Consider the following 17,811-nt stretch of genomic DNA (forward strand, 5'->3'; position numbering starts at 1 on the left):
CAGGGTTGGAAGAGATATCACACATTTTGTTATCTGATTGGACAAACAATAAAGACGTTCAGGGACGCAAATAACATGTGTCAAAATCAGGGAGCAGCCCTTGTTAATGTCCAAGGAAGGTAGGTAACTTTCCATCAGAACTCCAGAGAAATATCATACAAAATGGTGAAATCTTTCTAATATAATTAACAAATAAACAATGATGTCAGGAAATGTTAATATTACATTATAGCTATCACAACTAAAGAGGTCCCTTTACTAACATCTTTCTATTAATTAGTTAATTGGATTTAAGCACTGCAAGCAATGCTTGCATTTATTGTCTTTATACAGTTCCATCCGCCATCAGGAAGGTCTTAAAGCCATCCACTTATGTAATAAAGATCCAATCAGCTCCCCTCCACCAATACTATCCTTCACCTGGTAGAACTTGTTGTCACCCCAAACAACTCCAAAAAATCAAAGGTTTAGCCAGGAATGCTCATATGGACCCATGCCATGCCTGGAATTTCTTTGTTTAAGTGGAACAGTTCTTGTTTCAGTGTTTCTTTGACACCGCTCCCCAATGATGATTGCATCGGTGCTGCTTCCTATCACCTTCATACTAACTTCTATTTCTGCTTTCCGAATCACTTGGACCATTGTTGATACCTCTCACTTTTCTGGATCTCTATGTCTCCATGTCAGGAGATAACCTATCCATTGACATTTACTATAAACTCATTGACTGTCACAGCTACAAAGATGACACCCCTTCTCACCTTGTCTCTTGTAAGGGCACAATCCCTTTCTCTCTTGCTCCACAATTTCAGCTTTCAAAATGAGATCTTCAATTCTAGGACATCCTAAATGTCCTCCTTTCTCAGGAAATGTAGCTTCCATTCTATTGAGATTGATAAAGCCCTCTCTCACATTTCCTCTATTTCCCAGATTTTGCTCTTAAGCCTCTTCCCTGCAAAAAGAATGGAGATCGAGTTCTCGTTGGCCTCACCTTTGACCCTACTGCCACCATGTCTAGCACATCCTTCTTTGTCATTGCTACCAGCTGCAATGGGATCCCAATGCTAGCCACAACTTCCCTTTCCTACTTTTTCTGCAAGGATTCCTTTCTATTGTCTGCTCATCCCTCACCAGTAGTTAGATTTTTACACCAGATTCTGGCAGCTGCAGTCTCTGATTTTCACCCTCTAAATATCACAGATCTCAGGGGACAATTACCTGCAGTGGTGGGACTAGAGTCTTGCATAGGCCAGAAGAGCAACGAGATGTCTGATTTATATCTTTGAAGGACACTGTTGAATCAATAGGATTGTTTATGACAATTTATGGTATCAATGTTACTGTTACAGAGAATAGCTTTTTATTCCAAATTTATTTAAATTCCCCAAGTGCCACAGTGTAATTTAAACTCACGTCTCTGGAGTAATGGTGTTAATTTCTGTATGCCAATCCTGCTATTTAACCACTTGACTCTGTACTATGCAACAATTGCAGAGTGCTGTGCTCTACTTCTAAAGTTTGGTTTTATGAAGGTAATGAATTTCAAAAGCAGTATGCAGCTCGGATTCACATCCACGTTACTATGGTATATAATTATCACAAAATCATTTCTCTCCTCCCTGTGAAAAAATTTCAGCTTAAGTGTCTGAATAATATAACACAAATTTGCTCAAATATTCTGTATATTCTTTATTGATATAACCTCCTGATTTGTTCAGTATATACAGTACTGGCAATCCAAACTATTCATCTGAAACTAGTTGTATATGTATAGATAAAGTTACCAGATGTCCTCTGGCAACACTCAAAATGAACAATAAAATGTCATTATTGATTATAAGTAACAATCAAGACACATTATGTAGTGTGAAATGATTTTACAAGTTTTGAGCGAGGTCATGGTCTTTCTTCAGGAATATACAACAAAAGATTAAATTATCCTACAAATACAAAAAACTTCCAATTTTTGACTGTGGAATAAAATTAATGTTAAACTTGCACAGACAAAATAAAAAGCAGGTTGTTTCATTCTGTGATGTTCATTCTATGAAGTTCAAGAATTTGACTTGGTTTTGGGACCAAAAACTTGCTTCTGGAAGATCTTTTCTTGCATAATGCTGGAGACCATACTCATTCTTACTTTACATTCTTCTCCTTTCCAGATTTGAACAGGCTTTCCTGACAAGCTTAATTGGTCTACGACCTGAAGCATATTTTTGGATTGGAATAAAATCTGATGAAGATAACGAAGGAACCTTCATATCTGTAGATCGGAAGACAATATCATTTACCCACTGGAACATTAATATGCCAGGTGGGTGATAGGAATCAAGGATACTAATGTGGCAGCTTGTTAGACATTTTATTTATTCCATAACATGGGCAAACATACTGGTGCTATTTTTAAATACCAAAGACCTAACTTCTGGATGCTTCTAAATGCTTTGCAAGCCATAATGTGTTTCTGAAGTATGATTACCACTTACGTTGACACAGTGGCTAGGCATAGCTCAAATACTACCTATAAAATTGCTGATGATACAACCATAGTTGGTAGAATCTCAGGTGGTGATGAGAGGGCGTACAGGAGTGAGATATGCCAACTAGTGGAGCGGTGCCACAGCAACAACCTGGCACTCAATGTCAGTAAGACGAAAGAGCTGATTGTGGACTTCAGGAGGGGTAAGATGAAGGAACACATACAAATCCTCATAAAGGGATCAGAAGTGGAGAGAGTGAGCACTTCAACTTCCTGGGTGTCAAGATCTCTGAGGATCTAACCTGGTCCCAACGTATTGATGTAGTTATAAAGAAGGCAAGATAGCAGCTATACGTTATTAGGAGTTTGAAGAGATTTGGCTTGTCAACAAATACACTCAAAAACTTTTATAGATGTACCATGAAGAGCGTTCTGACAGGCTGCATCACTGTCTGGTATTGGGGTGGGGCGGGGGGGCACGGTGGCTACTACACAGGACCGAAAGAAGCTGCAGAGGGTTTTAAATCTAGTCATCTCCATCTTGGGTACTACCCTTCAAGGAGCTGTGTCTCAGAAAGGCAGCGTCCATTTTTAAGGACCCCTAGCATCCAGGGCATGCCCTTTTCTCACTGTTACCATCAGGTGGGAGATACAGAAGCCTGAAGGCAAATACTCAGCAATTCAGGATCAGCTTCTTCCCCTCTGCCATTCGATTCTTAAATGGACATTGAACCCTTGGACACTACCTCACTTTTTTAATATACAGTATTTCTGTTTTTTGCACTTAATCTATTCAATGTATGTATACTGTAATTGATTTATCTATTATTATTATTTTATTTATTATTAATTTTTTTCTCTTCTATATTATGTATTGCATTGAACTGCTGCTGCTAATTTAACAAATTTCACGTCACATGCCGGTGATAATAAACCTGATTCTGATTCTGATTCTGACAGTTGACTCCCTAAGAAGACTGTACGAATTTCCTTACAACAGAGAAGGAGGCAGTCCGGTCCATGGAGGTTTTGATGGGTCATACACTGTATCAATCACAACTAATTTTCCCTGTATAATATTTTTCCAATATTGCTGTCAATTTTATCACCCACACTCACATGAGACTAATTAGCCTCACAAACAATGCATCTTTGGAATGAAACTTAAGCATCTGATGGAAACCCATGTGTTCATAGGGACTGGATTCCTCTGCATTTGAGAAATCAAAAACGGATTGGGCATTAATTTTGCAAAACAGCTGCCCTCAGTCTGCAGCCATGACCCTAATCTTTCGGGTGTCTGCTGCTTTAATTCCCCATTCCATTCCCATTCTGACCATTTTCTCTGTGACCTTCTGCTGTGTTCCATTGAAACATAGAAACATAGAAAATAGGTGCAGGAGTAGGCCATTCGGCTCTTCGAGCCTGCACCGCCATTCAGTATGATCATGGCTGATCATCCAACTCAGAACCCTGTACCTGCCTTCTCGCCATACCCCCTGATCCCTTTAGCCACAAGGGCCATATCGAACTCCCTCTTAAATATAGCCAATGAACTGGCCTCAACTGTTTCCTGTGGCAGAGAATTCCACAGATTCACCACTCTCTGTGTAAGAAGTTTTTCCTCATCTCGGTCCTAAAAGGCTTCCCCTCTATCCTTAAACTGTGACCCCTCGTTCTGGACTTCCCCAACATCGGGAACAATCTTCCTGCATCTTGCCTGTCCAATTCCTTTAGAATTTTATACGTTTCAATAAGATCCCCCCTCAATCTTCAAAATTCCAGCGAGTATAATCCTAGTCAATCCAGTCTTTCAACAAATGAAAGTCCTGCCATCCCAGGAATCAATCTGGTGAACCTTCTTTGTACTCCCTCCATGGCAAGAATGTCTGTCCTCAGATTAGGGGACCAAAACTGCACACAATACTCCAGGTGTGGTCTCACCAAGGCCTTGTACGACTGTAGTAGTACCTCCCTGCTCCTGTACTCGAATCCTCTTGCTATGAATGCCAGCATACCATTCGCCTTTTTCACCGCCTGCTATACCTGCATGCCCACTTTCAATGACTGGTGTACAATGACACCCAGGTCTCGTCGCACCTCCCCTCTTCCTAATCGGCCACCGTTCAGGTAATTATCTGTTTTCCTGTTTTTGCCACCAAAGTGGATAACCTCACATTTATCCACATTAAATAGCATCTGCCATGAATTTGCCCACTCACCTAACCTATCCAAGTCATCCTGCATCCTCTTAGCATCCTCCTCACAGCTAACACTGCCGCCCAGCTTCGTGTCATCCGCAAACTTGGAGATGCTGCATTTAATTCCCTCGTCTAAGTCATTAATATATATTGTAAACAACTGGGGTTCCAGCACTGAGCCTTGCGGTACCCCACTAGTCACTGCCTGCCATTCCGAAAAGGTCCGGCTTATTCTCACTCTTTGCTTCCTGTCTGCCAACCAATTCTCTATCCACATCAATACCATACCCCCAATACCGTGTGCTTTAAGTTTGCACACTAATCTCCTGTGTGGGACCTTGTCAAAAGCCTTTTGAAAATCCAGATATACCACATCCACTGGTTCTCCCCTATCCACTCTACTAGTTACATCCTCAAAAAATTCTATGAGATTCGTCAGTCATGATTTTCCTTTCACAAATCCATGCTGACTTTGTCCGATGATTTCACCGCTTTCCAAATGTGCTGTTATCACATCTTTGATAACTGACTCTAGCATTTTCCCCACCACCAATGCTAGGCTATCCGGTCTATAATTCCCCGGTTTCTCTCTCCCTCCTTTTTTAAAAAGCAGGGTTACATTAGCCACCCTCCAATCCTCAGGAACTAGTCCAGAATCTAAAGAGTTTTGAAAAGTTATCACTAATGCATCCACTATTTCTTGGGCTACTTCCTTAAGCACTCTGCGATGCAGAACATCTGGCCCTGGGGATTTATCTGCCTTCAATCCCTTCAATTTACCTAACACCACTTCCCTACTAACATGTGTTTCCTTCAGTTCCTCCACCTCACTAGACCCTCGGTCCCCTACTATTGAGACTTGACATAACTTTAAGGAACAGCATCTCACTTCTTGTCTTGAGAAGAGCTGTTCCTTAAAATGTTACAGCTTTTAGCTCTCAATATTGAATCCCCCATCTGCTGGAAGAACTCAGTGAGGGCTCTGTCCTGATGAAGGGTCTTGAACTAAAAGGTTGACTTGGACCTTTTGCCTTCAAATATACCATCTCACTCTTTGAATTCTTCCAGCATTCTATTTTTGCTGTAGATTTCAACATCTGCAGTAGCTTTTTACTTTTTTTTTGTATCAGGACTCTTCCTTTTGATATATTTTTCATTGCTGGTCATGTTCTAGTAAGTCAGTCTGCACATTACCCAAACTTTGCAACATTAACAACACATTACACAAATGAAATAGCTTGATCCTTAAAGGTTGCATTATTTCATCACATCAGAGAAACTCCCTTTGTTGCCCTCCCTCCCCTTCTCTGCTAACGTGTTTTCTCTCTTCCTCACAAAATGCTGAAGGACCACAATGGGTCAGGCAGCATCTATGGAGGGAAATGGACCGTCGAAATTTCAGGTCAAGACCTTTAATTAGTTCAAGTGTAGATTGTTTGTTTCCTTCCATAGATCTCGCATGATCCGTCAAGTCCTCCAGCAATTTTTGTGTGTTGCTGCAGGTTCCAGCATCTGCGGTCTCTTGCATTTCTGTGTATTCTTTTACTCAGTCATAACTAAGACTCTCAGGTCTGAAACATTAACTGTTTCTCTTTCCATAGATTCTGCCTGACCTGCTGAGAATTCCCAGCATTTTGTTTTTTGTTTGGTTTTCATTTGGTTTCAGAGAGAAAATGCAAACATCAAACATACAGCCAATAGAAGGTTGGACTGAGCCCAAGTCACAAGTGCTGTAAGGCACCAGCTCTGCCAGCTGTACAACGCTGTCATAGTCAATGTGCCGATTCAATATGATCATGGCCAGAAGATTTGCTTTAGTTACGGTGATAGTAAGCACAATAAGGATACAAGAAGACTAGAAAAATAGAAGCAGGAACAGGCCACCAGGTCCTGTGAGCATTTCCCACCATTCAGACTGATTATGGATGATCTTTGCTGGCCTCTACTCTTTTTCGATGCCAATTCCCCATTGCCCTCAATTCCTAGATTATTCAAATATTTATCTATCTTCACTTCAAATAGATTTAATGATCTGGCCTCCATCACCCTTGGAGGGCAGTCAGTTCCAGAGATCACTACCCTTTGAACGAAGAAATTTCTCCCTGAAGGAGACTGGTCAGGAAATTAGTGAGAATTGCTCTGCTCTTCTTCAAACTTTACTCCCTTTAGAGAGTGTGAGAATCCTTGGTTTATATCCCTTCGGAATGTTGATGCTTTTGACTGTGTGGTATTCTCACCTCATTCTGCAGTGATGTTGCTACTAAGCGCTTTACCTGGACATGAAACATTTGGGTTACCCCAGGGTTAGCTGAATTCTGGTTTTACATTCTGAAAATAATTTGTGCTATTTGACTTAAATTGAGAATAAAATTGAATGTGTTTTAAATCAACTATGCAACCAAATAGATCAGTTTTCTGATTGGTACTAGTAGATTAATTTTTTTACATAAATAATGTAGAAAATATACTAGATTTGGTGTTAATCTAGGATGTGAAAGATGAACACATGACTTGACAATTTACCTCTATCATGACCCTTAAACCTCAATATCCACTGAACATGCACTTTCTCCATAATTGTAACACTATATTCTGCAATCAGTTACTGCTCTTCCCTTGTATTACCTTGATGCATTAAGTGTTGAAATGATCTAGAACATAAAACTTAGAACATACTATATCACTATGAGGACATGTCAACATGGACTAAAATAGTACAATTTCATTATAGTGGCCTTCAATAGATTTTCACTTATTTTGAATGGAATCCATTTGTTTCATTTGTTTGAAAAGTGCTAATGATGATCGTTCTTGGTTTTATGGCTACCTGGAGAAGATGAATTTCAGAGTTGGATATTTAGATAATAAATGAATCTTTGAACTTTTTAAATCTTTTGACATTTATTTACTTCATATTGTCTGTTATTTACAGGGAGAAATGTTGGATGTGTTGGCATGGCAACTGGAATTGCTGCTGGGTTATGGAATGTCTATGATTGTAATACCAAGGCAAAGTATATCTGCAGGTCCTGGGCAGATGGTGTGACACCTCCTCCATTCATTCCAACAAGTGCTGCTGCAACTTGTGAGTCAGGGTGGAAAACATATGACAACTCCCAATACTGTTACAAAGTGAGTCAGACCAAAAGTTTAAATTCTGCGCTATCATTGATTTTATGTGTACATAATGTAGATCTATCTATCATTTCTTTAAAATCAACTTGATGTTGTCTTGGAGACAGTTTTATCTTCCCTGTACTTCAAAAAGCTCCTGTTGGAGAAAGAGGTTCCTGCTAAAATGAAGTAGAAGAATTTATTTTCGCTCACTCTCGTGATTTTGAATTGCCTGATTTTTCTGGCGAAGGCCCTAGCCAAGTCTAGAGGTATTTTGAGCCACTAAATTCTTGGTATTAGGTTACGTTTTTGTGTTTTAGGCTTAAATGAAGCTAAGGTAAGAGTTGAATCCTAATGATTTTAAGACATCCTACAAAATAACAGTGACTACATTTAAAAAGTAAACCATAACAGCTGAAATCCTTCAGGGATATCCTGAAGCTTTCTCCCCTTCATTTGGGTTTTTGCTTTTACAGAAAGCTCAATGGAATCAAATACTTTAATAACATGTTAGCCAGCTCCTCTCTGTTTCACTTATTTTGTCCCACTTGCAAACAATTTGTCAGTAGAATAGAAGAAAGTCAAATAGTTATTCCTGAATATCAATAGTTGAGCCATTCAGCACTCATTTTCAGGCACTATGTTGCCCTCATCTCCATGGTGACAGGTAGACAACTTGCAATCTACCATATCTACCATTGGAGAGGGAAAATATGACGCAATCTTTTACCTCTATTCAAACTTGGAAACGGCATTTACCATTTTGCAAATACAAATAAGGGATGTAACACCTCGCACTGTAATGTTGCTTTGACAGAAGACACATTGTACTCAGGGAAGCCAACCATGGACAAAAAAACTACAGAAAAAAAAGACTTATTTACCTCAATATAGAGAAAGGAGAAGTTAAGCTGATCACAATCTTCGTGACAGATTCTGTCATAGAGAATCATTAAGTCAAAGTTGAATTATTGTCATATGGACAAGTACATGAATGTACAGGTGCAATGAAGAATTTACAACAACATCACAGGCATATAGCATTCATAAGCTGCATTCATGGAAAATATATTAAATGTAAATTATACACAATTTTTAGAAGAAAGAAGACAATTAGAACAAAAAAGACGGAGGGCATTATCAGAGTGTTGCTGTTCGGAAGTAGTTTAGGCCTTTCAGTCCATCGAGCCCATGGTAACAATCAAATAGCCATTTACATTAATCCTATCCTGATCTTTCTTTATTCTTACATTCCCATCTAGTCATCCCCAAACGTCTCTCGCCCTTTCATTCTACTGCACACCCACACCAAGGGCAACTTACAGTGATTAATTAACCCACCAACCATTATGTCTTTGTGATGTGGGGTGAAACCCATGTGTTCACTGGGAGAATGTACAAACGACAGCACCCATGGTTGGGATTGAATGCAGACCTCTAGTGCTGTGGGGTAGCAGTTTTGATCATCCATGTTGCTCTTTGATAACCTCTTCCTCATTCTCTCTCTCTCCCCCCACCCTGGATCCATCTTGGATCTCCATCCATCCCACATTGATTTCTGGCTCCCTATTCCCCTTCCCCCGAGACCTAATACTGCCTGATCTTCCAGCATTCACTTGAGTGGTTGGTCCCGTGGTATTGTTCGTATCAGATTTCGGACAAATGCTTTCATTTGCTCACCACTCATTCATTTGCAATAGATCCAGTGTGTGCCCTCAGCATTTCGGGAATGGCTGCTTTAATATGAAAGTGGCCGAGCAAGTTGAGGGGTAGTAAAGAAGAAGAATAACATGCTTTCTTTTTTTGATGAGAAATTGAGTTCATGAGTCGGATAGTTATGTTAAACATGAGAAAGTCTAAAGATGTTGGAAATCCAAAGCACACAAAATCAGGCAACATCAATGGAAATGAATAAACAGTCAAAGTTTCAGGCCAAGACCCTTCTTCAGGACTGAGGGGGAAGAGGCCAGAATAAAAAAAAAAGTTGGGGGAGGGTAAGGAGGACAGGCGAAGCTAAATGGGTGGGAAAGGCCAAGGACCGGAGAAGACGGAATCTAATAGGAAAGAAGTGTGAACTATAGGAGAAAAGGAAGGCGGAGGGGACCCAGGCGGAAGTAATAGGCTGGTTAGAAAAGGTAAAAGGTCAAAGTAGGGAATAGAGGAAAGGGGAGGAGGTAATTTATTAATCGGAAGGAGAAATCAATATGCATGCCAACAGATTAGAGGCTACCCAGACGAAATATAAGCTGTTGGTTCTCCATTCTGAGGGTGGCCTCATCTTGTAACAAGAGGAGGCCATGGATCGACATGTCAGAACAGGAATGGGAATTAGAATTAAGATGTTTAAAATGTTTTGCCACCGGGAAGTCCCATTTGTTGGATATAATACAGAGGTGCTCAACAAAGCGGTCCCCCAATTTACGGAGGGTCTCACTAATGGAGAGGAGGCTGCATTGGGAGCAGCAGACACAATAGATGGCCACAGCAGGTTCACAGGTGAAGTGTTGCCTCACCTGGAAGGACTGGTTGGGGCCCTGAATGATGGTGAGGGAGGAGGGGTATGGGCATTTCTAGCACTTATGCCGCTTGCACGGATAGGTTATGTTGTAAACTTTTAAAACTCTGTTTAGGCCATATCTAGAGTAATGCATTCAGACTGGTCACCCTATTATAGGAAGAATGTGGAGGCTTTGAAGATGGCATACGAGGTTTATCAGGATGTTACCAATATTAGAGGACATGTGCTATTAGGAAAGGGTGGATTAGGACTAGACTATATGGTAATTTCGGTTGGCATTGTCTGTCTCAGCCAAAGAGCCTGTTTCTGTGCTGTACAATTCTACAATTTTGTATTGTTTTCTCTGGAGGAGTGGAAGTTGAGGGAATTCCTAATAAATCTTTATACAATTATAATGGTGCATACAGAAAGTAGACAGGCATCTTTTTCCCAGGGTTGAAATGGTTACCGCTAGTCGACATGAATATAAAGTAAGGCTGTTGAGTTCAAAGGAGGTATGTGGATCAAGTTTTTTTTTTACACAGAAGATGGTGGGTGTCTGAAATACACTGCCGGGGTAATGGTGTTCGAAGTGGTAGCTGGCTGTCCAACATCCTGATTCTGTAGATGAAGTGGCTGTTTAGTATCTGGAAAACATGTGTGGCAACAAGTCATTTCTCAGCTCTCTCAGCTATACTATTTCCTCCATTAATCATGTTAATATCAGTCAGCAAATTAAGGGCTATGAAAAATATTCTGCAAGTTATGAAAGCCCAGAACTTGCTAGTTGACTTACACAACTCCAAGATTTGCTTCACCCATATGGCACCTCACCATTGGTTCCTGTTGTCTAAAAAAAAGTCCAGACTGTGTACATAAATTGTCCACTTAATTTGTTGTGGCACATAAAACTAGATCATTAAGAGGGTTGGTATCATCTTAATAAATATGCTAATACACTGCCAATCAGCCTCTCTTACTCAGGGAAACGTTCAATATGTTTGATATCTTTCCTGCAATTGGTAAATTATATCTAGAAATCTTACTTCCCTTTTTTTCTTAATGTTTCCTTCTTTTTTCTGTTCCCTCCTATTTGAATCCTTTGAACCCTGTTCTTTATCTTACTGTTAATATTTGACTCAAATTCACCGACTATCTTCTTTGTCACTCTGTTTCTTTAACTAATGTATGTACAAGAGGTGCCATCCTACAAACTCACCCTCCACTCTTCATCCAAAACAGGATGGTGATGGTCAAACTGCAAGCTGTGGACTGTCTGCAGTAGGACTGCGGTTAGGAACAGAGAAAATCCTACAGGTGCTGTGAAACAGTCAAGTAGAAAGCAAAATCATCATAATAATGGGACATGATAAGCATCCAAACAAAAGTCCTTAAATTTGCTTTGTGTCACCACAGTCTCTGTAAACCTCACTTAGAGACTTTGAGCTTTCTATTAAGTGTTATTGACAGCCTTTATCTGCCTGGTATCTGACGACTAATAAGATACACACTTTTCCATCCAGGTTTTCATAAAATCACAACATTTTAGGAAATCATGGTTTGAAGCACGTGATTATTGTCGAAGTAGAGGAGCACATCTAGTTAGCATCCACAATAAAGAAGAAGCTGATTTTATCTGGAGTCAACTCGCGTGAGTATTTACTGTTTACCATTTCTCCAAAATGATTTAGTTACTTATATCAACTAAGAGTTACTAAATTGTTTGATTGTGTTGGAATTCATTATTTTACCTCAAACGTGCCTTTCCAATGTATTCAATTACAGCAATGAATGTGAAGCAAAGACTTCACCTTCTCTCATAAAAAATAAAATCATTTTTGGTTTTATTGATGTAACTCATCAAGGATAATGACCATGGTGCCAGCTTTGAGGGGTCATTAATTTACAATTGTCACTAAGCAAATGAAGATCAAAGTTCAGAGATTTAGTTTTTCACATGAATATATGTCAGATAGAAATGTCTCAACAATTTTCAAGGTAAGTATTTGGTGAAATCGATTCTACTGTGATTGGGGGAAGTTTGGTTGGAGGGGGGAATGGTTTAGTAACATTTAGGTCTCTCCAAAACTATCTTGGACAGAATAAGCAAATGTTCCAAGTTAAACCTCTACAGTTGCTTTTTCTTTATTCCCCTCATCCAACGACCAAATGGTAATGGTAGTTAGAAGAAAAAATTGGCAAAAATGAGTTCTCCTGAATATGGCCCCAAAGGCAGCCTGTCTACTTGCATTATCTGCCCCGCTCTCTGTGGGAATTTATCAGTAGCTTCTCTGTCAGATGATGATGAGGTTTGAACAGCAAAATGATTTCTCAATTTCTGGTGGACAAACAACACAGATTTTCTGCTTATTCAGAACCAATTAATTAAATCAAATTCCAGCTGACTGCATAATGTTATTCAACTGTTCTTTACAGATTACTTTTAACTGATTCGCCTCTGTGGATTGGAATAAGTAAGCCAGGACCAAATTCAGGATTTGTTTGGAGTGATGGCAGTCCAGTAAGTGTTTTGCTCTCAACTGTATAGATGAGTCTGATTTGAAGAAATTCCTTAATTATTCTAAAATAATTAATTTCCCATTTCACAGTTTGAATGAGAATTAGAATTTATTTAAACTTGCATTCATCCCACTATGGGAGGGAGTAAAAATCTTTGTGTTATGACTTTGTTGCAATGTACGGACATGTGAATTTAAATGTCTATTGACTTGTAGAGAGAAGCTGTCTCGTAGCCTGTTGGTTCTGGCTTTAATGCTGCGATTGCGTTTGCCAGATGGAAGCAGCTGAAACAGTTTATGGTTGAGGTGACTGGTGTCCCCGGTAATCTTGCAGATCTTCTTTCTGCACTTGCTGCTATAAATGGAGGGAAGTTCACATCCATAGATGTGCTGGGCTGTCCGTACCACTCTCTGCAGTGCCCAGCAATCTAGGTTGGTGCAGTTCCCATACAAGACTGTGACACAGCCAGTCAGTATGCTCTCAATGGTGCCCCTGTAGAAGGTCTTGAGGATTTGGGGGCCCATGCCAAATTTCTTCAGTCACCTGAGGTGGAAGAGAATCTGTTGAGCTTTTTTTGCCACAAAGCCGGTGTGTACAATCCAGGTGAGATCATCGGTGATGTGTATACCGAGGAACCTGAGACTACTCACCCTCTCAACTGCAGACCCATTGATGTTGGTTGGGGTGAGCCTACCTCTGTACCTCCTGTAGTCCAGAATTAGCTCTTTTTGTTTTTTTGGACATTGAGTGGAAGGTTGATATCCTGGCATCATTTTGTCAGGATGTCAACCTCTCCTCTGTAGGCTGTCTCATTACAGCTAGAAATAAGGCCAATCAAAGTCATGCCATCTGCAAATTTGATCAGCAGATTGGAGCTGTGTGTGGCAGTACAGTCGTGGGTGTAAAGGGAATAGAGAAGGGGCATCAGAACACAACTTTGGGTGGCAGCTGTCGGAAACAGGAAAGAGGCAATAACTCCACTGGGTGTTTTTATATACTCCCCCCCCCGCCCCACCAGTAGTAACAGGGATATTGAGGACCAGATAGGAAGGCAGATTCTGGAATGGTGCAATGAGGAGAGTTTTTCTTCCTTCTCCCGTCTGCGTGAGATGTGGGACATTTGAGAAATTTTGAACTTTACTGTGCTCATGGACTTCTTCATCAGGTTATGGTATTGTTACACTGTTTGTAACTATATGTTATAATTATGTGGTTTTGTCATTTTTTTTCCAGTCTTGGATTGTCCTGTGTTTTGTGATATCACACCGGAGGAAATAATGTATGATTTCTTAATGCATGCATTACTAAATGACAATAAAAGAGGACTACGTGTCTTCATAATCATAATCATAGGGTTGTTGTGACAGGATATTTTAACTTTTCTAATATTGATTGGCATCTCAGCGCAAGAGGTTTAGCTGGGGTACAGTTTGTAGGTGTGTTCAGGAAGGTTTCCTGATGCAATATGTAGATAAGCCAACAAGAGGAGAAGCTGTACTTGATCTGCTATTGGGAAATGAACTTGGTCAGGTGTCAGATTTCTCGGTGGGAGAGCATTTTGGAGGTAGTGACCACAACTCTATCTCCTTCACCATAGCACTGGAGAGGGATAGAAGCAGACAACATGGGAAAACATTTAATTGCGGTAGCGGGAAATATGGTGCTATTAGGCAGGAACTTGGGAGCATAAATTGGGAGTAGATGTTCTGAGGGAAATGCACAGCAGAAATGTGGCTGATGTTCAGGAAACATTTGCATGGAGTTCTGCATAGGTATGTTCCATTGAGGCAGGGAAAGGATAGTAGGGTTAAAGAACCATGGTGTACAAGGTATGAAGAAAATCTAGTTAAAAACTTATAAAAGGTTCAAGAAACTAGGTACTGTTAGAGCTCTGGAAAATTACAAGGTTGCTAGGAAGGAGCTTAAGAATGGAATTAGGAGAGCCAGAAGCGGCCAAGGGAAGGCCTTGGTGAGCAGGATTCAGGAAAACCCCAAGGCATTCTACAAATATGTGAAGAGCAAGAGGATGAGCTATGTGAGAATAGGATCAATCAGGTGCGATAGTAGAAACGTGTGCATGGAGTCAGAGGAGGTAGCAGAGGTACTTATTGAATACTTTGCTTCAGTATTCACCAGGGAAAAAGACCTTGGCAATTGTGGGAATGATTTACAGCGGACTGAAACACTGGAGCATATACACGTAAAGAAAGAGGATGTGCTGGAGCATTTGAAAAGCATTAAGTTAGATAAGTCACTGGGACCAGATGAGATATACACCAGGCTACTGTGAGAAGCAAAGGAAGAGATTGATGAGCCTTTTGTGATGATCTTTGCATCATTAATAGGGACAGGAGAAGTACTGGAGGATTGGAGGGTTGCAAATGTTGTTCCCTAAACCATAAACTGTTTCAGCTGCTTCCATCTGGCAAACGCAATCACAGCATTAAAGCCAGTACCAACAGGCTATGAGACAGCTTCTTTCTACAAGTCATTAGACTTTTAAATTCACATGTCTGTACATTGCAACAAAGTCATAACAAAAAGATTTTTACTCCCTCACAAGAAAAGGAGTAAAGATAGGAAATTGTAGACCAGTGAATCTGACTTCAGTGGTGGGCAAGCTGTTGGTGAAGATTCTGAGAGGCAGGATTTGTGAGAATTTGGAGAGACATAATCTGATTAGGATCATCAGCATGGCTTTGTCAAGGGCAGGTCATGTCTTACGAGCCTGATTGAATTCTTTGAGGATGTAGTGTATATGGATTTCAGTAAGGCATTTTGATAAGGTTCCCCATGCAAGGCTCTTTCAGAAAGTAAGGAGGTGTACTTTGTGGATCCAGAACTGGCTTGCCAACAGAGGGCAAAGGGTTGTTGTAGATAGTTCGTATTCTGCATGGAGGTCGTTGACTTTGTGTGTTCCACAGGGATCTGTTCTGGGACCCCTCCTCTTTGTGACTTTTATAAATGACCTGAAGAAGTATAAGGGTGGATTAATAAGTTTGCTGATGACACAAAGGTTGGGGGTTGTAGTGGATAGTCTGGAGGGTTGTCAGAGGTTATAGGATGCAAAATGGGACTGAGAAGTGGCAGATGGACTTCAACCCAGATAAGTGTGAAGTGATTCATTTTGGTAGGTCCAATTTGAAGAGAATTAATATAAATGGTAAGTCTCTTGGCAGTGTGGAGGATCTGAGAGATCTTGGGGCCCTTGTCCATAGGACACCCAGAGCTGCTGCGCAGGTTGACAGCGTTGTTAAGAAGGCGTATGGTGTGTTGGCATTCATCAACCATGGGATTGAGTTCAAGAACCGTGAGGTAATGTTACAGCTATATAAGACTTTGATCAGACCCTGCTTGATGTACTGTGTTCAGTTCTGGTCACCTCACTATAGGAAGAATATGGATACTATAGAGAGAGTGCAGAGGAGATTTACAAGGATGTTGTCTGGATTGGAGGGCGTACCTTATGAGAATAGGTTGAGTGAACTTGGCCTTTTCTCCTTAGAAGACGGAAGTTGAGAGGTGACCTGAAAGAGGTGTATAAGATGATGAGAGGCATTGATCGTGTGGATAGGCAGAGGCTTTTTCCCACGGCTAAAATGGCCAACATGAGGGCATAGTTTTAAGGTGCTTGGAAATAGGTACCGAGGGGATGTCAGGAGTAGGTTTTTCACACAGAGAGTGGTAGGTGCCTGGAATGCACTGCCTACGGCAGTGGTGGAAGTGGATACAACAGGGTATTTTAAGAGCCTCTTAGGTATGTACATGGAACTTAGAAAATAGAGGGCTATGTGCTGGGCAAATTCAAGGCAGTTTCTAGAGTAGGTTACATGGTTGACACAACATTGTGGGCTAAAGGACCTGTAATATGCTGTAAATTTCTATGTTCTATGTTCACCTTTGTTGTGGGTCAGAGGGGCAGAGGTGAGGGAGCCCATCCTTACCAACTGTCAGCGATCCAATAGGATGTCTAAGATCCAGCTGCACGATGCAGAGTGAAGGCTAAGGTCTCTGAGCTTCCTGTCAAGTCTGGAGGGAATTACGGTGTTGAATGCTGAATTGTAGTCCAGGAACAGCATTCTAACGTATGCAGCCCTCTTCTCCGGGTGAGTGAGGACAGTGTGTAGTGCTGTGGCTATCGTGTCATTAGTAGACTGGTTCCACCAGTAGGCGAATTGTAGGGGGTCCAGTGTGGGTGGTAGCATGCTGCAGATGTAGTCTTTAATCAGCCTCTTAAAGCTTATAATTGAGGAAGGGCGATGGTGCGCCAATCATTCAGGCATGCTACCTTGGCTTTCTTAGGTACAGGGACAATAATGGATGATTTGAAGCAGGAGGGCACTATACACTTGAAGCAGGAGAGGGAGAGATTAAAAATGTCTGTAGACAAAGCAGCCAGCTGTTCTTGCACACACTTTGAGGACCCACCCTGGGGTGCTGTAGGTCCCGTACCTTGCAGCTGTTGACACGTTGGAATGTTCTACATACCTCAGATGACCAAGGTGGAGGTCTCATCGGCAGCTCTCCTCAGGAGTTCAGTCCTAACAACCTTGAATTGAATGTAAAAAAACACTTAGATCATCTGGGAGTGAGGCAGCAATGTTGACCATACTGCTGCGTTTTCTCTTGAAGTCTACGATAGTGAGCAGTCCTTGCCATATGCTGCGTGTGTCACTGTTGTAGAGTTGTGGCTGGATTTTGACCCTGCTTTGCTGTTTTGCTACCTTGATGGCTCTGCATAAATCATAGTGACATCTCTTGAGGTCCTGTTGGTCTCCGGAGGCAAAGGCTTTATCCCCTGGGCTGAGAGCAGCACGCACTGGACTATTTATCCACGGCTTCTGGTTTGGGTAGACCCAGACTGATTCTTGGGAACAATGTCTTCAATGCGTTTCCGAATGAAGCTTGTGACCACCTCTGTGTTTACGGAGATGTCCTCAGTTTGAAATACCTCCCAGATGACCCTATCAAAGCAGTCTTGTAACATTGAGTCTGATTGG

At 41.0% G+C, this 17,811-nt stretch overlaps 1 protein-coding gene across 1 annotated transcript in view; it reads left to right on the forward strand.

Moving 5' to 3' along the window:
- mrc1a (mannose receptor, C type 1a) overlaps positions 1 to 17,811 on the forward strand; it is a 163,115-nt gene that overhangs the window by 76,802 nt on the left and 68,502 nt on the right. The window contains exons 10-14 of the mRNA XM_063044201.1: positions 4 to 119; positions 2,163 to 2,314; positions 7,613 to 7,812; positions 11,815 to 11,942; positions 12,728 to 12,812. Of these exons, the coding sequence (XP_062900271.1) occupies positions 4 to 119; positions 2,163 to 2,314; positions 7,613 to 7,812; positions 11,815 to 11,942; positions 12,728 to 12,812 (681 nt within the window). The remainder of the gene's footprint in view (positions 1 to 3; positions 120 to 2,162; positions 2,315 to 7,612; positions 7,813 to 11,814; positions 11,943 to 12,727; positions 12,813 to 17,811) is intronic.

This window comes from Mobula hypostoma, chromosome 3, assembly GCF_963921235.1.
Source record: "Mobula hypostoma chromosome 3, sMobHyp1.1, whole genome shotgun sequence".
NCBI lineage: Eukaryota > Metazoa > Chordata > Chondrichthyes > Myliobatiformes > Myliobatidae > Mobula > Mobula hypostoma.